At 40.6% G+C, this 22,494-nt stretch overlaps 1 protein-coding gene across 6 annotated transcripts in view; it reads left to right on the forward strand.

The window, feature by feature from the left end:
* Positions 1–290: 290 nt before the first annotated feature.
* ELAVL4 (ELAV like RNA binding protein 4) overlaps positions 291–22,494 on the forward strand; it is an 82,309-nt gene continuing 60,105 nt past the window's right edge. Inside the window, exon 1 of one of the 6 annotated variants that reach the window (XM_042808256.1) lies at positions 291–323. In XM_042808256.1, coding sequence (XP_042664190.1) covers positions 306–323 — 18 coding nt within the window. In that variant the 5' untranslated portion in view covers positions 291–305. Of the gene's footprint in view, positions 324–16,488; positions 16,719–16,999; positions 17,154–19,550; positions 19,867–20,375; positions 20,667–20,932; positions 21,043–22,494 lie in introns of those variants that run through there. The other 5 variants (XM_032997240.2, XM_032997239.2, XM_032997242.2 and 2 more) reach the window with 5 other exon arrangements.

Raw genomic sequence — 22,494 nt, forward strand, 5'->3', positions numbered from 1 at the left:
CTGCCCCACCAACCACCCCCACCTGCTGCTGATTTCGCAAACGCGACCGTGACAGATAAAAAGCCCTTCCCCACACATTCTACCCTCCTTTCCTCCCCCCCCCCCCGCCTTCTCCCAGCACTACCGCTACCAAGATGGCGCCGGAGCCGCCTCAGGCCGCTCTGTAGTGCCGCGCTCCGTAGTGCAGCGCTCCGCTTCGCCCCGCCCCGCCCGGCTGCGCGGGAGACCCCGTAGCCGCCATCGCCACGTGCCGCCGTCGCGCTCTGCCCGGCAGCACGCGTCTCGCGCTTCTCTTGCAGCAGAAGATGCGCGTCCAAGCCGCGGTGAGGAAGCATTTCCCCCCCCGCTCCCGCGAAGTGCTATCGGGAGGGGGAAGGGGGGGCGGGCACACGGGAGCGATGTCCCCGGTGCACCAGCATCTGCGGGAACGAAGCGGGAAACGTGGTTTTCCGGGATGGCGGTGCGGAGGGGGCGCCGGTGCTTTTTTGGCGCCTCCTCCCTTTCTGCTTGGGCTCCCGGGGCGCGGAGGGAAGGGCGGCCGTGGTGGCGGGCGGGGGGAGCCCACTCCTTGCTCACACCCCGCTCACCCGTTCGGGCTGCGGAGGGGTAAATCCGCCCTCGGGGCGTCGAGTGGCGCCGTCTTCGGGGGTCGGGGCTGCCAGGAGCGGGGCCGCGCTTGGGGCCGACCCCGGGCGGGGGGTGCGGGCGGTGCTGCCCGCGGGGGGGGGGGGGGGGGCAGGCCGCCTGACCCGCACCGCACCGGGTGCGTGGCTTCCGCCTCCGAAGAAAACACCTTCTGAAAAAGCGGTAGTTTTCCATGGCGCTTTGCAAAGTAGCGTTTTTGGAAGGCGAGCGTGTACACTGGATTTTTCTGGTGCTCCCAGTCTCCCCCCCCCCCCCCCCCCCCCCCAGCGGTTTGCTCCCAGCTCCGTGGGTGCGTGAGGGGGGGCAGGGGGCAGGTGTGCGGCGGGAGGCTGCCTCCGCCGCTAACGACCTTTAATGAGTGAGTGGGTTTAGAGGCTTGATTGCACCAAATGTGTAAGAACTAGAAAGAAAAGGTTAAATTCACTGGTGTAATGACTCTCTGCAAATGGTTTCTCTTTATTCAGTACGCACGTACATGGTGGTGAATTCAAGAGTTTTAGGCTTAATCTAGTTTACTGTGATTAGCACAATTAAGGTGTTTTTAATTAAAAATTTTACCCATGACAGTATAGTTTTAATTGCATAATGCTTACTATGGAAGCTAGCACCGGTTTTGTGCTGATAGCGTTTCTTTTCCTGCAGTAGACAACTAATACCAAGTATTCGAAGATATTAAAACAGTAACTTTGATATACTTGAAATTTCTGTTTGCTTGTTACTCCGTATTATATAAAAAGAATATATTGCTAAAGTGTTATCACTGAGCACATAGAAGAATGTATTTCTGTAAATATTTTCTTTGAGTGCTTTTTAAGTGCCATGGCACATCTTGAATAAGAAATGTAAACTCATACTGGCTCTGGAGACTTGTAGGTAGGGCTGCCTGTGGTGATAAATCATCTTCTAAATCTCACCAAAGCTAGAGTAGGATAATTCATATTGCATTACTTGTTCAATTTGTTTATTGGTTCTTAAGCAGGTCTCCCACTGACTTCGTTGGAAGGTCATTTTACACAATGGCACCCTCAGCACCATTTAAGGCTTCTATTGTCTCTTTGTGTTAGTAGAAGGCCATGTAATACTATTTCACAGGTACACTGTATGTTTAGTTTTGTGCCAACACTTGGCCTTTTCTTGTAAAAAGGGAGAGGGAGAGCAGTTCAGAATTTTTAAAATAAATTTAAAGCAGTTCCCTTTAATTCAAAAGATCTGGAACAACATTTGAAACCTTGAACAAGAACCCTGTTCTAGTGGTTGAGAAGCAGAACCTGCAACATATTCAAAGCAAAAACGAAATTGATAGTCTAATTTTACTATGCACTTACAAAATAGTGAGGAAGCCTAAATGATTAAAAGTAAATTAGATTCTTAAATTAGGTAATGTTTGAAGATGTTAGAGTATTACTACATTTATTTCATTGTTAATATTCTGAGATGTTTTAGGAAGAAGTAAGGAAAGATAAATCATACCCAAATAATTTAAATGACGTTTAAAAAAAAAATCAATTACAATGTGAGGCTTATTGCTATGCAGAGGAAGAAGCCTTTGCACAAAAATAAGTCTTTTACTTCACCTATTGAACAGAAAAATAAAGACTAGAGAGAAAGTGCTTGTCTAGCTTTGGCAGCTGAGGAACCTGGGAATGGTCTGAGGAAATGGAGATTCATGCACTGTTTCAGTTCAGCATTGCTAGTGAGGTGCATGGCACAGGCATGTATGTTTTTATCTAAATTTTAAAGGAGTTTTGAAACAGTTACATTTTTTTAGCCATATACTAGAAGAACTTTTTCTAGATTTTTGTCTCAATACAAAGAAATGCCTCAAATTCAGAAGTCTGAGGAATGACTTAAGTGTACTGTGACATTAAGACTGCTTTACAGATTCAGACCACCCTGCTTCTGCAGAGGAGGAAAAGGTGACGCACTCCATCCAGAATAGCCTGGAAGTTACAGGCAGGACCTCAAACGAGTGGTAGCCCTGCAGCCTCTAACTTTAAAAAATGGTCCTGGAAAAAACATTGCTGAAGGCAGGGAACTAACTCTTCCTCCTTAGTTTAGGTGTTGGGCTAATGTGTAGTGGTATACCAGACCAGAATTTTTTTTAAAGCCTGTCAATTTCTAATAAATGTAAGACTGCATTTTTAAAAAGTAGAATTTTTGTTCCACATAGCTTCAGAAATAACTTTCTGAAAGATGGTTCCTGCTATGATTTTGCTAAGCAGAAATTGTTGATGTATATCTCAGTAGGGTGTTGGGATTCATGCCAACCCTGTGTTAGGGAGAGGCAGAAGTTGTTAATTGCAGATCATTTTGCTGTCTGCATTCTGGGATTGGGTGGGAATTCCTTTTTTTACTTATTTTTATTTTGCATAGGTATACCTGGGGTTATTATATCTGGGAGTCAGCAACTTTTTATTAATTTTCTAGAAATAGATGTGTAGCAAATAGGTTCTTAAGTAACTCTAGGTTGTGTCAGCATTTTTCTTTGCTTGTTTCTATCAGCGTTAACTGTTACTGTTCAAATCAGCCCAGTAACAGTTTTGAAAAATGGCAAAAGTAATGAGAATAGATGTATTTTCATGGAAGGGTAGTATATAAGAGGGAAGAAGTAAAACCTTAATATTGCCAGTTAGATTCCTATTATCTGTAACGGCTTTTTAGCCTTAAGGGAAGTTCATTCCTAACAGTAAAAATATGATGTGATTTCACACAGATTTTATATTGGTCTAGCTGCCTGGATAAAAGAAAAACATGCGGAGTATAGCATTATTGATGTAGCAATGTATCAGGATCCATTTGTAGTAACTGGATTTGTTTAGGATGAATGGGGGGAGTGTATAATAATAATAATTCTGGCCCTGTAAGAATAAGACTGTCCTAGGCAGAAAAGAGTGTCTCAAGACTAATGACAAAGTATGCCTGTCATATAAAGTTAAATCTCTGTGGCATTTTCTTCACTTTTGCTCAGTTTTTTGAAGAATAGGACTGGAAGAATCCTGCAGTCAAAGGAGTGCAAACAAGATGTAGGATTAAAGAGCAAGCTGAAAAACCATGACTGAACTCAGTAACAGTGACAGAATAATTGTGGTCACTTCCAATTAGCCTGTTTACTTCACAGTACCAATTCAGATTTTTTGAAGAAAGTATATACGCTGGTGGTTTTTTAATTAGCTTTTCTTGATTTTTCTTACATATCTTAATTAAAAGTTTGGTTGTAGTTGTTAATTATGATGTACTTGTTTAGCCTTTTGTTTAGTCTTTGTTCTGTTTATGAATGCTGCCTTTGAACTGCATTGCTCTTACTCAAACATCTTGTATGATAGTTTTCCTTAGGGGTTACAGAAATGATAATCAGCCTTATGCTTGCTCTGTTTCCAGGTGCCAGTAAGAGAGACTCTTTGGAAACAATAGTTCAACAGACAGACATTTTGTGTTCTACTGTGACCTAGTCCACTTTGTCGAAGATTGCATTTTAAAGCATTACGTTGCTTATCACTAGCCTGAACTGCTGGTGAGATTTTCATGTTTCCCCTTCGGCTGGACTTAAGAGTTGGGGTTTCAGTGGGCTTTTTGGGGTAGAAAGTTCCAGTGGAGGATCTAAATGTTAGGAAAGTTCCAGTGGAGGATCTAAAGTGTTGTACTATTTTCACCCTTTTATATTTTGTCAGTTTGTTTTTCTTCCCGAACTGTTTGCAGCAAATATAGCATAGAAGCACAGAAAACTCGTGACCTTTTGCAAAAAGAAATAACACGTCAAATATTACAGTGTATTACTGTATTCAGAAAGCAATTGACTTGTGAACCAGGCTTGGTGAACCATTTTATTCACAATGTCTTTTCATTACTTATTCAGATAACTGATGCAGTGTTTGAAGTCCCTGAAGTGCACAGAAGCATCTGCAATTTCACTGACATAGTAAACTATTTTTAAAGAAAGTAAGGATACTTCTGTATCCTCACAACAGAGAAAATATGCAGTCTGTTTCCGTAATGATCTAAAGTTAATGCCTGGGGGATTGGGTTTGGGATTTCCATAAATTAAGGATTTTTCCCCAGCTTTCAACAGTTGGGTTTTAGTACTGAAAAAGAGTGTAGCTTCTGTGTGGGTTTTGTACGACTTAAGTAAAAATAAAAATGTTCTGGTGCTTCCCCCCGATTATAGAAAGTAATAATAAATGGTATTTGTAAAACTGATTATACTTCTCCAGTTTAAGAGTACGTTGAGCAGATGCCTCCTATTGCCATCCATTTCAGTATGTTTACTGGTGCTTCATACAGCCTAGGTCATATTCTTGTTTTCATGTTTCTAAGTGCTCCTGTAGCCTCTTCCTTTTGAATGCAGTCAGCTGCTCCCTGATTTGGTTTACATGCTCTTAGTGTCTCCCCCGGGTTCTCTCCATTCACCTGTCTTTCACAACAGCCTCTGCAAGTGTTGTTAATCAGCTCATCCATTTGCATTAGAAGGTGGGGTTTTTTTCCTGTGCAAGAAAAATTGTTTGTACCCCTTGCTGCTTGCTGTCATTCCTTAGTTTGGAGCAAATCTGTCCCTGCTTCCTAGTTTATTATGAGATAAAACTACACTTTTCTGTGGTTTTTTTTTTGCATGTGTGTCCATTTATGTTATCTGGCCCCTTGCCTGCCTTTATAAAAAAGCTTACTTTTTCTTCTTGATTGATTTCTTCCACTTGGCTCCTTTCATTTTCTTCACTGACTAGTAGTTTTGTCACTTCTGGGATTTCATGCACTATTTCCAACACAGTTGACTTTATTTGAACCACTGTCCTCCTGTGCAATGTATAGCTAAAGAGTCTTTGCATCATGCTGTTGTTCGAGCTTGTATGCCCATGGTTTTTAGGTCTCTTTCAGTTAGGCACAATGGCTTGCTATAAAATAAATATGCACTGATGGCTTTCTTATGGGTAATACATAAACAGTGGATTTCCTGACCTTCCCAACAAATGTGTTCACTGTATATACTTCTGTGTTTACTTTCCCTTACAAATGAGTAATTCCAAATTTCTTTTACTAAGTGTTTTTGCACCCCAATTCATGCATTTTGACATCCCCGACAGTCTCTTTACTTTCAGTAACCTGTGTGAAGCATCTTTGGCTAAGCTATTTTTCATTGATTGTGTAGAATCCCAAATTCTCTAAAGTATATAAAAATGGTTATTGTTTAATATAAATACTTTTACTGGAGGAGCTTTCTAGGTCAGAAGAGAAGGCCTGGCACCCTTGGGGCAAGGAAAAGTTGCCCACTAAATTTTCAATACATGATCTTCTTGAAAGGATTCTCCTACTAGATACAGGATCCTAAAGCCCACCCTCTGCTGTAGACCTGGCTGTAGATTACAGAAGACTTACATTACCTCCTCATGCATGCCAATTTATGTAAGTAATAATACCCCAGCTAATCAGCTTGTTAAGAGATATGCTGAGTTACCCAGCAGCTGGCTGAGTGCAGTTTCCTGTGGGGTTGCAGAAGGGTGACTGCTATGCTGCTTAGGGGGATGTACAAACGAGGTTTGGTTGCTCCAGTTCAGGTCGTGCTGTAGAGCTGTATTAAGCACCCATGGCTTTGCTAGAGAGGTTATTACTGTTTCTAGGGCTGAGATTAGCAAGCTTCGTTTAGAGAAGTTTTGATACAAAGCTGGTCTGATGATACTTACACTCTTGTTTCCAGGTCTCTCACTTGCCAACAGCTTTTAGTTGTTGCTCCTCCTTCAAGTACAGTGGTTTTTGAATAGCTTTTGTTTGGTTTTGTTCTTAGTTTCCTAAGAAAAGCCCTGTCCTGCTTGTCTGTTGGTCATGTATTCCTTGCTTAATAGCTTTCTAACCCACTGGCAATTCTTGAATGGATGACAGAAAGGTGGAACTTTCAGAGATGTTTAACTACTACAAGCCTAGTGAAAGCAAACATCCAGGAAAAGCCTTAATTTGACCTCAACCCTTAGCTAGAAGTGAATTGCACAGCGGCAAAACTGAATGCTGAAACTTGAGAAGTGTTTCCATGGGACAAGGTTCCTGCTAGCAGCCATGATATGTGGGAGATTTTCTCCTGTGCTATGATGAGAAGAGATAAAGCACCTTGTATACACTTACTGACATCCTAGGTAGCATCTCATAATCCAGGCAATTTACTTTTTGGTTGAAGAGTAATGAGTAGGACCTATGTCTGCCAGACAGTGTTTGTAGCTTGTCTTAGCAGATGTGTGATACAGAGGAAGGAATATGATGATGAAAAGCAAGAAATACTGTATATTTGCAGTGCAGTTCCATGCCATGCTGGGCACTTTCTAGTCTGTTAAGTAATTTACAGTGGCTGTGAATAATGTCAGGAGGTTTTATTCTTTCACGTGATTTGTGAAGCCTCTCAGTAAGTCAGAGTCTGGTGATATCTTAATGCTAACAGGACACCCAAATTTTCCATTTCACCAGTGGGACCTTAGGAGGAAGAGAAGTTGCCACTCCACATTTCCCACAGCTGGCAATGTGACTGGAGGGGTGAGAAACCTGCTTTCCAGCCTGGCTATCTTACTCTGGCAGCAGGAAGGACAGAAACCAGTGCCAGACTTCTCCTCTCTTGTCCTCTGCTGGTATGTGGGGGAAGATATTAAGGTCAGCCCCGGGCTCCATGTGCTGTGACAGGGTAGGTTGTTCCCTTTACACAGATGGTCTAGCTAATGAGATATATTGCTGAAGAGAGTTCTAAATCAGGGTTATTAACACCCAGAACTAACTACTCTTTATGGAACAACAGTTAAAAGAAATCATCAGTAATACTGGATGCTGCATGTAGTAGACACACACTTTTGGATCTGTGTGCATGTCAGTGCATCTAACCCATCTTACCCTACAGATGTTGGACTGTCAAAAATTCTAACCCTGCACTTGAGAGGTGTATTATTGGAGATCACAGCTGGAGGTATGCAGCTTTTCCTTTTTTCCCATCCAGCTTCTCAAGGGTAAAGTGGTCTCCTTACAAAGTGAAAGGCTGGGGGTTTTTCCCCTCTCTGTGCCCCAACCGTGAGCTTAAATGGAGCATGTGGACCTGGAGGCAGGGCTGCAGGTGGGACTGATCAGGGTACTCAATACCCAGGAGCACACCTGGCAGTGGCATGGCCCCAGGTCGTCTTCCGTGTCTGACTGAATCTCATGCTGCTCTCTGCAGATCATTCTACTAGAAACTTGTTTGAAATTTTGCCAGGTTATGTTGCTTATGTAGCATCAAACAATGCATTTGGGATCCTCTTTTGTTATGGGACTGTCACTGGCTGATGTGCTTTTTTTCACATTTCTGTTAACCCGTTAGCTCTGATGCTCAGCAGTCATACTTTAACAGAATGGTTAGGCTGAGCTTGTGGACAGGATAGGAAAGTGCTGATGAGCAAATTGGGTACATCAGAGCATCTGGCCTGTCCATCTTAATCTGAACCTTAGAATCAGTCTCTTCTGTAGAAGTTGTGAGGTTTTTATAAACAGCTGAATAAAGGAAAGCCTTCATTAAGCTTGATTGCAGTTGTCTTAAAATTATTTCTATCAGCATCTTGTGGAAGCATTCAGAGCAAGATGTTACTGTGTATACTTACAAGTTGTTTTTTCCCAACATTCGTTTTTAGTACCCGATCTTTGGTTTGCATAGTTGATGTGACTATCTTGTGAGATGTTTTTTCCTCCATTCATTACTTAAAAGCTTGTGAAACGTGCAATAGCATTTTGACAGATGGGTTTTTTTAAATAACTGCTATGAACTTACGATATGGAAGGAAAGGTTGGCCCTGCTTTCCACATGGAACAGTAAGTTATGAGATTCAGGGAGTTCATTACTGCAGGAAGCCTTGCATCTGTCAGCAACATGTGCAGAGCTGTAGTCTTTATCATGGAAGTTTTCATAGTCTGTGATGTTGTCGACACAGGCCATGTGTATGGAGGTTCTTGGTGATGACTGGAGTCTTAAATTTAAATCCTGACTGATGCCAGTGGAAAGAGCAAAAGAAAAGGTTTGGTGTGTGTAAAGTAATCTGGGTTGCTGAGGAGCATTCTGTGCTAGTAGGAGTTTCCTAAGCATCAAAGTCTTTGTGCCTTAGCATATGGCAGCTGAGAAGTGACAAGGCAGGACTAGATAAAGCCATGTCATCCACCAGCCTGGATAGTCCCCAAACCAGCTGAAGAGGGTGGCTTCTTGAACAGATGATAGCATCTAAATAGTAGTGCCATTAACCTAAAAGGTCATGAGCTGAAATTTCTACTGCCAAACCACATTGTTTTGTGGTGTGCACCTATACTATATGGGATTTTGACAGAAAGCAAAAGATCATCCAGGCAATAGAAACTGAAGGAAATAATCTGGGGAAAGAGACAATACAGACAAGCTGAAGGGATTTTGCCAATTGTCGCCAACAGTTGAAACTTTCTTTGTAAGATGTTCCACAGCATCACTGATCTCTGGTTTTCCTTTACTCACAGAAGTCAGACCTCTACCACAGCAGAATAAAATCTAATCAATTATTTGACACTATTTAAAAAGTAAATATGTTCTTTGCTCACTACATGTGTGTTGGTTATCCATGTTCTCTTGACACATTTTTTGAAGTTAATTTTTTTTATTTGATACATGCTCCTGTAGGTGTTAGGGCTATGGAAAATGTTAAAAATAAAGGCCTGATTCATTTATTAGGTGAGATTAAAGTTCCTTCATTGTTCGATGTCAGAAGAACAATTAAGTTTTATCTGAGCAGAGCAGGGTGTCCCTAGATGCAGGTTACAACGCATCCAGTGATACTATTAAAAGAAAGATCGTTTGTTGTTGCATTGGGGAATCCTTATAAAACATCAGGAAAACTGCCTGGAAGAATATAAATGTGTTCAAGCAATGAAGTGAAATACTCTTAAACTGCAGGGTGATGGCCTGTAGCTGGATAGGTTTTCAGAGTAGCTGTTTTGATATGATTGTTGCTTTTCCCAACAGTCATAAATTGGATGTACTGGAACCCTTTCTTGAGGCTTCTACTGTTTGGAGTTACGGTCCAGAATCAAAGCTTCCATTATTAAAGGGAGTATCTAGTGTGCATTTCATGAAAAAAATCTTGCTGGGTTTCTTTTCTTGACAAGATGCTTACATGCTTCCAGAGATGTTAGTCTTTGCCCATGTACAGACCAACGTAGTCTTGCAATATTTGTTTTGTGTAGCTGTTACGGGTGCAGTTAGTGTTAGCATTGTGTCTATCTGTCATCTGGTTCCCTGTACGGTCTGAAGCTTGCCTTCCTTGAATTACTACTCATATGTAAGAATGGCTATGCTGAGTTACACCAAAGATTGCACTGTGGTGGTAAGAGCCCCCAGGGTGGCTGAAGTTCAGGTAAACTTGTATCTAGGTGAGCATCAATTGGTGACCATCTGCCTTAGACACCTGGTCAATCCATGGTGGGGTTTGTCTGACCAAAGATGGACTTTCTACCTGAGCTAGTTTCCCTTGGTGGTCACTGGAGAGCTGCTTAATGCTTAGACAGCAAAGTCAAGAGCATGTGTTATCTTGTTCCGAAAGAGATTTCTAGAGCAGGACAGGTGAGTTGTACCTTGGAAGTGACCACTTCCCATAACTGCCTGTACAAGGGGGTCTGGAGAGACTACCTCCCCTGCAGGTGTGTAACCTTGGGTGAGGTTAATTCATCCATGTTATCTCAGGACTGGTAGAGCTCATGCTGTTATGTACAGTTTTGTTCCGACTGGAAAAAAACAGAAGTGGCCTGGCTACTGCTTCAACTCTCTTACTTGCCTGTTACATTAAAAGTCAGTCTGAAGTAGTGAAGGAAGCATACTGCCTGTGGCTGTGGAAGAGGTAGTACAGAGCAGAAGTAAACTTGGTCTTGGGTGCTAACCTGCCAACTTCTCTAGCTCAGCTGTACAGATCCCTTGAAACTCAAGCACTAAATATGCATTGTTTACTGATTGTAACTAGAGTTATTAATTAGGAAGTTTAGCCTTTAAACAATTCTTTTTATAGCTAGTAACATGTTTTGAATGGATTTCTTTTTTAAAAAAGTGGTGAAAATACCCATTGTTCTTCATTTGCCTTACTTTAAAGGAAGCTAAAAATCGTCTAAGATATGTCTGACATTTTGCAAAGAGGAGTTTAAAGAAAACCACAAATGCACGTGGCAATCCATGAGAATCAGGTAGGAGAAACTTAGGGCTTCCTGATCAGAGTCATCCAGATCCCAAGACGCTAGCTCTGTGAACTGTAGAGAGCAAGGGGAGCCAGAGATGATTATTTTTTAGCAGCATTTAGCCCCTTCCTACTTGTGTCTCAGTATGGAAGGTTCAGAGTTAGCATTGGTCCTTGAACTGCTGTGGCTTCTGTTTTTTCTACCTTTTATCCTCTATATTTTACCTTCTTTGTTCTCCTTGTTAGAAAAGTGTCCTTTCTGTAATCGAAATTATACACTGAAGAGCTGTATAAGCCATGTTCATGAGTGAGCTGTTTATCCCTGGGTTTTGGGGTATCTTACTGGGGCAGCTTGTTTAACCCTTATTTCTCAAGGAGTAGAATAAATAGATGTATGCAGGAAGCTTCTCAAGTCCTGAAACTTGCAAATACAAGTGTAAGCTTTGGAAGACGAGGCAATCTTGATTTATTCAGTTAAGCCATTTCAAACTTTCTCTTCTCCTTTTAAGCACCTTAGGTTTGGGGATAGGTTGCGTGGTTGAGTTGACCCAGATGTGATTGAGATTTTTATATATGAAATAGTAACAGTAGACAGAGTGTAAGTATTACAAAATACTCTATGTAAGTGCCAGCTGTTCTAATGAGACGTAATTGGGACAATTGATAGCTCTTGACACTTTTTATTGTCTTTATTCTCTTGTATCTTCCCTGGTTCTGCATCTTTCCAGTGTAATTGCAAGTTGCAGGAGACATAACCCTTCTGCATGCTGCTTGTCAGTCTCCTTTGATTCCTGCTGTACCTCTCCTCTGATCCAGCCACCTTACACTCTTCCCCAGATCTTTTTCTCATCGCTGTCTCAAAGCTTGGAAACATCAGCACATTAATCCCTCTTTCAGGTTTTTTTCTTTGTTCTTGTTATTGATATTATTTGGCCAGAGTGCAAGGCGTATAGCACACTGTATTACAGATTGGTTTAAAGCAAATCCATCAACTTTTCTAAAATTAGGCAATGCTAGTTGAAAGACCCTGTTCACATTTTTTATGAGGGTTTTTGTGCTCGTACATAGGCACATAAAAAATGGCTGAAATCATGTAAATCTCCCTGGTAAGTCTAGACTTCTTCAGTGTCTAGGTCCTTTCATTATTTACAAGTAAATACATTTTAAAAATGCAGTCATAAATCTTTGAAAATGTCTTCATTTGTGCTCAGTTGAAACTTTGCTAACTGTATTATACAACATTGACAGCAATGTAGAAATATTTTAACTCTGTAGGTAGGGTTGAATCCTGCTTGTAACAATAGAAAAGCAAACTGTGGAATTTAGGATGTCTGATGTTGAACACAAGTTTTAATATCTCTAAAGTTAAAAGGAAGAAAACTAAATGAGAGGACTGAAAGCACTGAAATGTATATTTATGAGCCAAAAGTAAAAGAACTGAGGAGGGAAGAATTGCTGGTATCTGTTACTGCTATATTAACATATTTACCTAGCATATATGCTGCCTTTGTTTTCAGTCTTGCAGCACTGACTGTGGATTCTTTTAAATATATTGAAAATTGGCCAGGCAAGACACTGAGTGACCGAGTAGATGCTGTGCTGTGCAAAGCATTAGCTAGGAGCTGGGAGAGGAGCATGAAGCCAAGGTGCCAAGGACATCTCTGGCCTTCAGACATGCTGGGAAGATGCTGAATCATCTTCTCCAAACCTTTCTTGCATTGTAGCAAAGATGCTGGTCCACCTCCCCGGTTGGACTGTACCCTGACATTCACAGAAAACCTTTGAGGTTATTCACCAACATATGTGCATGCCGAAATCTGTGGGTGCCCAGCTTTCAGTTTTGAAATTGAGGATGTGGTTCTTATCACTAAGACTTCTCTCTCCATCAGAGCTATTTACATCTATTCATTTTGTTACCTCTGTGCTCTGGCATGCCCTGGAGAGTGTTGTTTCAGTCTCCCAGTGTTCAAACATAAGTATCCACAGTGGGATTTGCTAATACACATGTCTTCGGAAAATTGGTATGTGATACTTAGAGCAGCTATGCAGCATCCAAATCACACATCTCATAAGGCATGAAAAAGAAAGTGGGCAAGCAACATTAAATAGAATATTTGTGCAGAAGCAGCTGAAATGATCTCTGGGAACTGTGACTACTTATTTAAGCTTCATGTATCTAAATTCCTCATTTAGGGTTTTAAGTGTATAGGATGGGGTCAGGTTTTGCATCTAGTGTCTTTTCATTCCAGACCAGTTTAAGGTGCTAGATCTCTATTTAACTCGTTAGATTTTTTAAAAAAAATTTTCTTTCTGGGCACAGATCAAAAAGGTGATAATTTTTCCTCATAGACCCATGGTGTATTTAATCTCCCCAGCATCAGGAGGAATCTCTGTGCACCAGATAGTACATTGCATCAGTAGCAGAGCTCGTACAGCTTGTTGGTGGGGTCCACAGCAGGGGCAGAAGAGGAGGCAGGGACAGATTCCTGCATTCCCAAGAGGATCATCAAATAAATTAAAGCTCCAAATTATGTCAGTCATCTTTTTCACCTATTGTTACCTCAGTAGTATGATATTTCAGCCTTTTCCTTGTGGGTTGTGTTCAGTTATCATGACTTACGGATTTTGTAGTGAAACCTTAAAAATTTTACTCCTTTTCCTCAAATACATGAATTCACTAACTTTAAAGAGCAGTTGCCTGAAGAACATTTTCAGTGTCATGTAATGTTAGTCTTGATCACCCACTCCTGCTTGATTTCCACAGGGCAGTTTGTAGGGTAATTTATTTTGCTGGTTTTTAAACTAATCAGTAGCTAAAACTATGTTGCTTTTTCCATATACACTTGATTGTAAGTTGTTCAAATAACTGAAAATAACCTTACTGTATAGGTAAATAACCTGTTTAGCTGTTATTTTCCCTCTTCCCCCCTCACTGGTCCATCCCATCTCTTGCACAGATGTACAGAGAAGGGCAGGTCTGCTTAATTGGACTGATTTTTTTGTGGTGGTTGTTTCTGCTCTCTTTCCTGAAGTCTTACTTTGGGTTAGATGGCATGAACAGTTTGGCCCTACTTTTTCCCACCCGAGTAGGTGACTTTTAGCATCACTGGAATTGCATGTTTAGCTTTTCACATTTTCTAGTCCTTTTATGGATGGTTTTAAAATAGTTCATTTCTTTTCTGTGCCTACATTCATAAGATGTTTGCAGCCCTTCATGTTCCTTTATTCTATTGTTCTTTTTAGTAGTCATGCAGTAAATTGGCCAGTGATACAGGTGGTGGAGGGTATTTTAAATTAAGATCTGATGATGAAAAAAGGCTGTGTGAGCTCAGTGTTGTTAAAGATAGTTGATGTGATGATCTTGAACTGGAGACTGTTTCGGCAGAGGATCCTGAATTACTGCATAGGGCAAACCCTAGTGCTTGCATTGTGTTATGTCCTTTTCCAGCCCATTGTCATGTTTTAAATGCTTGTGTAGTTCAAATCCATCTCTTGCTTTTACATGAATCTCCTTTGTTACTTATCAACCTGCACCCTCCCATCTGTCAAACAACAAAGTACTCTTTGATCAGAATTAAATATTAACTTTATGGTAGGAATGTCTTGGAGAAGAATAACGCAGTTCTAGGTGTAAATGTTTAGTTCTTTGGAGGAGTGGAAAATGAGGTGATGGAAAACGCCAGGTTGTAGTTCACAAGCAGCAGCATTTCAAATGTCTTGCTGTAATCATATTAGGATAGAATTAAACAGTTCTTTACTTTGTACTGCAGTGGAATAGGGCTGTTACTGATCATTTTCTCCTCCCTCTTGCTTTGATTAGTGTGAAAACTCGAGCAGCAAAAATTACAGGAGTTCTGCAGCAGTGCATAGAGAAACTGGTGTGAAAGGGTCTGAGTTGGAGTTTTGTGTCCTTGCACGAGAGCTCTGGTGCTTCCCTAGTAGACTGAAAATGAGACTACTGCTGCTTTATAAGAGGTCTGTTCCAGCCACATTGCTCTACAGCTTGGCAGATGGTGGCATGTGAATGGTTTCATATTGATTGGATGGATTTGCCTCGGGGTAAGAGGAGTGTGGGTCCTTAAAGATGCACTTCTAGATTATTTTTTTCTTTTTATTTGGGAAAATTATATATATATTTATAAAACATTTGTCTTTAAGATGAGTGTGTGATAAAGCACTGAAGTTACCTGGAAATAAAGTGTCCTAAAATAGATTATCACATAGACCAAAAAGCCAAGAATACTTATTTACTAAATGATTACGTTTTTACATTAGAAGAAAGTGACACTTTTAATTAGTGTTCAAGGCATATGGTGAATGAGAAAATAAGCTTATTTCATGCAAACAGAAATCGATGCAAATAACCTTTCTCCTCATATAAAAAGGGATGACTTGAAACTCAATACATATTCAAGAAGGTTAAGTCATTACTGCATCACTTTAATATTAAAGGCCAACAAAGAAAATCACTACTCTGCATATACTTACTCAGCAATGATTGCTATAAATGAAAGAATTAGGTTGTGATACTTTGCAGGTGATAAATCTAAAGAAACCCTTGTCTGTATCATGGATTTATTCTTTAACCTCAGTAAATAAACCTTTTGGGTTCTGCCTTAGCTCAGGTAGTTGCCAGAGATGCCTTAATTCTCCAGTGATTCATCCCAGCTGGTAAAAACATTTTGTGATGTTTTTTTGTTTATTGTTCTTTCTCACACCTCTGTTCTGTGCTTCAGTCTTGTAAATGTTGTTTGTAAAGCCTTCAGTATGAAATGACTTCTCGAATGTGTTTGTACAGCACCTAGCACAAAGATCCCAATCTCACTCAAGCTTCTTGGTGTTGCTGTAGAGTGAGTGATTCATGTTTTTATAGTAATAGAAGTATTCCTTGGAAGTATTTGACCTTAAATCACAAAAAATTGAAAATACATAAATAGCTTACAGACATGTAGGAGTGGGGACAGTTGGATAACTTGGGAGACTTGGGTGCTGTTTAAAACTGGATCCTTTCCATGTGTTTCAGTCTTGTGCTCTGATGCATGCAACAGTGGTTTCATAAATGAATTTAAGCCAAAATACGTCATAGCAGTATCTTATCAAGTTGTCTTCAAATTTGATTGAAGGTATAGTTTGTATTTTCTAACACTCTTTCTACATGTGAATTATTCACGTGCTGAATTGTTTCACATTTCCATGAAAGAGCACTGTTGTGCTGAACTTAGTGCTAATTTCATTTCTTCTGCAGTACAGACCATTTCTATGGGCGTGCTTTCCCTTTTAATTACACTGTTATCAGAACTGATTGGATTTTATCATTTAGTTAATTTTTGCTAAATGAAATGCTCCTCTATACATTTTAAGGTCCCTTTAAAAAAAAAATCTGTGGCAAATGTTAAGTGATTTTTAGGGTTTTTGTTGTGTGGGCTTGCTTCTGGGGAGGAAAGGGCATAAAACAGTACAATTTTTTTTTTTTTGCCTCCTGATTGATAAGTGTAGGGGGGATTTATGCTGTGTATCATAACCAGCAGCTATTCCAAGAAAAATCTTTAAGATGGTTACTTAAATCTGTGTACACTGCCCACCTGGTGGTTATGGAGTGAACTGTTACTTTAAAGAATAGTTTAAACAACAGCCATGTTTGGGGCAGGCTAATCTTGCAAAGAGAGCAGTACATATAACAGGAGTCTACAGTGTGATAAGGGGAAAATTCAGCTCACTGACTAGATGTTTTAATGTGCGAACTCTAGGGAAATAACATATTGACTATTCTGTTGTGCGCAAGAAAATTGAAGAACCCTTTGCAGACAGAGGGCTTGCAAAGGATTCTTTCTGTTTCTCTTAACCAAAATCTGTGGCAAGATGTTTGAAATCAGCAGGACGCTTAATGCTGCTTTGTTAAATAATGAGGTAATATTTTGTCACTTTTTCTGGGCAGCATATGTTTTTTTTCTCCTTTTTCATATGTTTGTGAAGGGTTCAGTTTAATCTTAAAGTAAGAGATTTTTTAAAAAAAAAAATCATTCTTCAATTTATTATTTCTTTCCTTTTGATGCTTTTGGAGAATTGGGTTGTCTTTTATTTGCGGTTTCAATCGGCTGCTGTTGCCTAGGACATTATGCCACGTAAGGCTTCTAAACTGCACAGAGTAGGTAGTTATTAACGCTGAATTGGCTTCTGGTATAGTCCATCTGGGCTCTGTATGAGAGAGCTTGCTAGCGGCTACTGATGCTAAGATACCCGCAACCTTTGGGATGTATGCGTGGTGGAGAGGGGCTCAGTGATATGAGATCACTTCTTTTAAGGGAAACTGTCATTAATGAGTCAAGAAACTGCTCATTTATGGTAAGGAGAGGGAGGGGGGGGGCTGGGAAACAACCCTGTGATTTCATTTTGATATTGGATTAGCTGTTTAAGACAAGTTTCTTTTTGTGGGAATGGAAGATTGCATTAAAAATATGCTTTGCTCAGGGGTTGCTGGCTGACGCTGGAGAGACTGTATTGAGAATCTGATGCTTTACAAATGTCACAACTGTGATGCGGTGGTCAGTCCCTTACCCTGAAAGATAAATGGTACTATTGGAAACACGAGAATAAGGTTGACTTTTTCAACAATAGGATTCTGCCTTTGTCTTTACAGAGAGAGGCCTCTGAGGATGTTTGAGCATTTGTGTCAGTGTTACTCGGAAAGGCTGCATGTGTGGGGTGCTTTTTGGGAAAGTGGTCAGTGTGCAGAGTACTTGGGTTTGTGGACGGATAAGATAGCTAATTTTTTAGAGGAGCAGCGTGCAATTACTGTTTCAGAAAAATGGCTGAATCTTTTCATATGCATAATGAATTTATAGTAACAAAGTAGGCTGAAGTTGAAAAGACTTAAATAATTTCTGGGTGCCTTCTTTGGTGTTGTTAACTCCTGAAGAGACCTTAAGTAAAAATTTGCATTACAAATCTAACTTTTGATATTCGATGTATATTTGCACAAGAATGTGTAGTAATATACTAGCTCTGTAGCATTTTGATGCCTGTGTGTTCAGTCTAATAGATGACTTAAATATTTGAGTTAAGAAATCTTATCTAGTGAGCTAGTTTAATCTTTACTAGTTTTTACCAAGCTACAAATGTGCTCAGAAAGATGCATGGTGAGAGAAATCCTCTGCAGCCTTTTACATTGTTCATATTTTAATTGAGTTCAATGCTCATTCCACAGATAAATTGTATGGTGTCTTTTAAATGCAATTTTTCTCTTTGCTCATAGCTAGATTTTTATAAGCTTACTACATTTCATATGTTTTATTTGTATGTTTAGTCTGTGTATGTGTGAGTGTGTCTATGGTTTAAAGAAATTTAATATGTACAGAAAGTCAGTTCAGAGCTTAGCAGTTCTGAGGGCATATTTATACTTCAATAAAAAAAAAAAACTTCTAGAACAATGATTATCTGATTACATATTCTCAAAAATGGTTTTGATGGTTTGTAGCCAGTTTTTCTTCAGGAAAGAGCTAAGTGATCTTATAACATGGCCCATCCCAGCTTTCTCCGTTTCTAGCTCTTATGTTTAAAAACGCTTGCAATGAAACTGAATTTTTAAAAAACATATTTGGCTGTTGAAATTGTGTGAAAGGTAAAATTAAATGGTTACTATGTACATTAATAGAGTACGACTCAGTTGCTTTATTAGAGATGAATGTAAATTCAAGGTTAGTTGCAATTACAGGATGCCATGCCTTGTTACTTTAGCCAAAACATGCTTTACAAAAACAACTCCGTGTAAGAGGAAGAAAGGAATGCTTCTTAACTTGTGAGAATTTTTAATAAACTTGCTGTGTTTGGGAGAGCGTAAAATACTGCTGTTTGCAAGTGAAGTTTTGTTAGTTTGTCAGTGGCAGCGAGCAGAGGATTAATGAGTGTGCATTGTTAAGTTAAGCACGTTCCCCTCTAAGGCGGGGATGGGGGGGAGAAATCTTTTAAATGCCCAAAGTTTGCTGTTTTATTTCCTGTGGAGGTGAGGAATAACGAAGCGAGGTGGTAGAAAAATTCTGAAATACTACTGTTGTTCAGGGGGAGAGCTCTGATAAATAGGTGCCTGCAGTACCTTAATGTTAAGTGGCATCAATACCACATCCACTTCTAAAAATATGTATTTTAAGAAAACCTCACAGAGCCAAAGGAAGGAGAGATAGGTTGAATATTAAAATCAATAGTACCTGAAAATAAATGCAGCTTTAAATGCACGTCGAAGTGCTTTTGTTGTGCCTTTAAGCCTAGAGGCAGATCATTAAATATGCATTTCTCCGGAAAGCAACTGTCGAAAAAGATAAGGTAGTTAAAATACGCTGGACCTGGGAGCAGGGCGTGCAGGAGGTAAGAAGATGTAGGCACTGAAGCATGGCCGAGGTATGACATCGCTGCGGCCGAGGGCTCCTGTGCTGGTGGGGTGGGAAGAGGTAAAAAAAAAAAAAAAAAAAAAAAAAAAAAAACAACACAAAAACCCCACCACAATAAAAAAAAAAAATACGGGGATGCGTGTTGTTTCTTCAACCGGGCCTTAATTACTAGACACAAGCAGCAGTTCAGAAATCTGGTCTCTGTTGTTGTAGAGGTCACCAAATCATTAACATTGTCAATCTGGCAGCGGCTAATTTCAATAGCACCTGATGTCGCAACGCCTCCCCGCGCGGCGGCGGCCAATCAGCGCCCGCCCGCCGCTGACAGATGGGCCCATAAATGGGGGTGCGGGGGAGCCGCCGCCAGGCAGTTCCAGCAGGGCTCGCGCCGCGCCGCTCCGCCCGCCGCCGGGGGCTGCCGCTCGGGGACCGCGGGACCTGCGCCGGGAGAGGCACAGCGCCAATCACAATAGCCACCGATTATTACGATTTATTTACTAATTGCCGCTCTTATTCTCGCTGCACAAACGTCTAGCACTGTGCTTTGTGGATCTTCAAAAAAAAATAATAATAATAATAATAAACAAAAATAATAATTCCCTGAAACCTTTAGCAAATCTGTAGAAGAGTTGAAGCCTTTCAAGACCCAATATTTGCCATTAAGAATGGTTATGGTAGGTATTAGTAGATTTAAAATCTGATTGTAGCGGGTTGATATAGAGGTAGATATAGACGCTAACATACAGATTTTCCCCGAATCTGCATCATTCTCAGTCTGTGTTTTCACATGAATTTAGTTTTCTGCTACTGATTTGTTTGTACATGATCTCTCCCTTTTTACTCCCCCTCCCTTTCTCTCCCCCCTCTCTCTCGCTCTCTCTCTTTCATATTTAATGTGTGCGTATCCTTTAATAAAGGATGTACTTTGTCATTTTAAGGTAATTGCGATTTCTCTCAGAATAAAGAAAAAAAGCTCATTTCTAATGCAAGGCTGGTATGTGGCTAACTGAAATGCAAAAGGAAGAAGAGGCTTTTTTTTTTTTTAAGACGTGGAAAGGAGGGGGGGGCAGTTAATTTCCACATTGACATTTTGGAGATACAAATGCAGAGCAAAATCCTGAGTGGGGGGGGGATGGGTGGGGGTGAAAAAAAGCCTCAAGATTGGTAATTTTCTTTTGGTGGACTGCGCAATAGGTATGGTAATTTTAAAAGAGGGTGAGGGTGATTTATATGAGCTTCAGTAAATGCTGCATATTGTATTTCAAAGAGTTTCCTGTCATGACCTCATAAAAAGAGGAGGAGGCTTGTATGTGTTGCAGCGCCTAGTATATGTCGATTTTGTTGCATCGTTGGGCAGCAGCGCTGTAAGAAGGAATGTCAGCTTTTACATAACGCTCTTTTTGCTTTTGACTCTGTGAGGGGCTGTAAGGGTCCATCTTTGTGATCACAGATGGAGTGGAATGGCTTGAAAATGGTAAGTGAACGGGGAGAGCCTGCTCGTGGGGTTTTGTCTTGCTTCTTGTGTGCCTTGCGAATTTCTTTTGTTCGGGGCGGTGGATTGTGAGTCATAAAATAAAATTAGAGAGCCTTGTTTATTTTTTTGTGGGGTATGTCTGCCTGTGTGTGTATATATATCTATATATCTATTTAACGTATCTAACTGTGATGGCACTTCACGGTGTTTCCATTGAACGTTGCATTTCAGTCGAGCGAGGATGGTCTCTGCTGACAGTCACGGTGTCATTGTACCGCATGTGCCTGGCGGAGCAGGCAGCCGATGATGCCTTTTAATCTCCGTTTGTATTACACCAGCCTTAAATACAAACCTAATAATCGCCTCTAAAATTCAGGTATTGCGTTTCCTATGGAGCCGGTGCTGTAGAGGATGGATGGATGGATGGGTGGATGCAAGGGTGTGTTTTTTTTTGTGTTGGGGTGGGGGCTGGGGGGGAGCCGTGTTGTTTTGTGCTTTTTTAAATGCCGGGAGAAGTCAAAGCCATTTATGTGAAAAATAGTATTTCTATTTTTAGACTATATTCTCCTGGCAGAGGAGCCCGGACGTGCTCGTCTCGTCCCCTCTTTTGTGCTTTCCTTACAGATTGTGCAAAATGGCATGATCAAATACAAATGCCGGGGACTTTGGGCTGTGCCGAGCGGGGCGACCCGGGGTGGGGGCTGGGACCAAACCCGCACAATACCCATCCCTCCTGCCAGCCCCACGGGATGCTGGGGGGTGTAGGGGTCCCCCCCTTCCCCTTAATTTAACGTTTTGCAGACTTTTGCTGCGGATATTTATTATAACCGGGGAAACAAAGCGACGGTCTTTTCCCATTCTTACAGGATTGTCTTTGTCTAGCTGCTTGTTTTGATGGGTGTAAAACAAATAAGATTAGACTGAGCAGCCGAACTGAAAGCGATAGCTGGGAGGAAAAGCCAATGAAAGGTTGCCGGGGAAACGAGCATAGGGGAAGCTGAGTGGGGGAGCAGGTGGCAATCATGTGGGAATACTGCAAACAGTGTAAAAAAAAAAAAATCTAAAAAAAAAAAAAGCAGGGGCTACCTCGATTATCTCTGCTGTTCTTTGTGGCAGTCACAACTTTAATTATTCTTTATAAATAGGTGTTAATTACATTTCTGGCTCAGGCTTACAGTGATTTCTAGAAATCTGGTTTTAAGCATCTGTTCTTTCTCCTCTGCAAAAGAGGGTTATCTTTCTTTTTTTTTTTCTTCCCCCTCCCTGCTGTGAAATTGTACGTGCAAAAAATTGCAAGGAATCCTGTGAGGCAGTATAAAAAAAAAATGTAAATTATATTGAATGAAGTTGACAGAGGTATAATAGTGAACTCCCACAGCTGATAGCTTCTGCAAATCATTTCTTAGAATTTTCCAGCAAATGTCCCTATGAGAACAGTAGGTAGAATGAATTTACCCTAAGCAGTGATTTTGTGTTAAGTGATATTGGTATTTTTACAAAATCAGATGGTTATATGGCAGAATAATCAGTTCAGGGGAGTTCACCGTATCCTAGGGTTTATGTGCTGAGTGGAATTTACAAAAATAATGAGATTATTCTTCTCTTCGTCTGCAGCCCCACCTTTAGCCACAGTCTACTATATATCTGCTTGAGAAATATCCACTTCCAGTGTCAGGCTCCTTGTGGCAAGTTTACTTTTTAAACTGAAGGTGATTATTTTGCTAATTGTGGTGGTCTCTTATTGTAGTGACAAACAATAATGGGGAATAGCTATTGGTGCTAGAAGTGTTAAAGCGTAGTAGACTAGTAAGTGATAGACAGTAGCGTA

Source organism: Tyto alba, unplaced genomic scaffold (genome assembly GCF_018691265.1).
Source record: "Tyto alba isolate M040663 unplaced genomic scaffold, T.alba_DEE_v4.0 Super-Scaffold_1000006, whole genome shotgun sequence".
NCBI classification, from domain to species: Eukaryota; Metazoa; Chordata; class Aves; order Strigiformes; family Tytonidae; genus Tyto; species Tyto alba.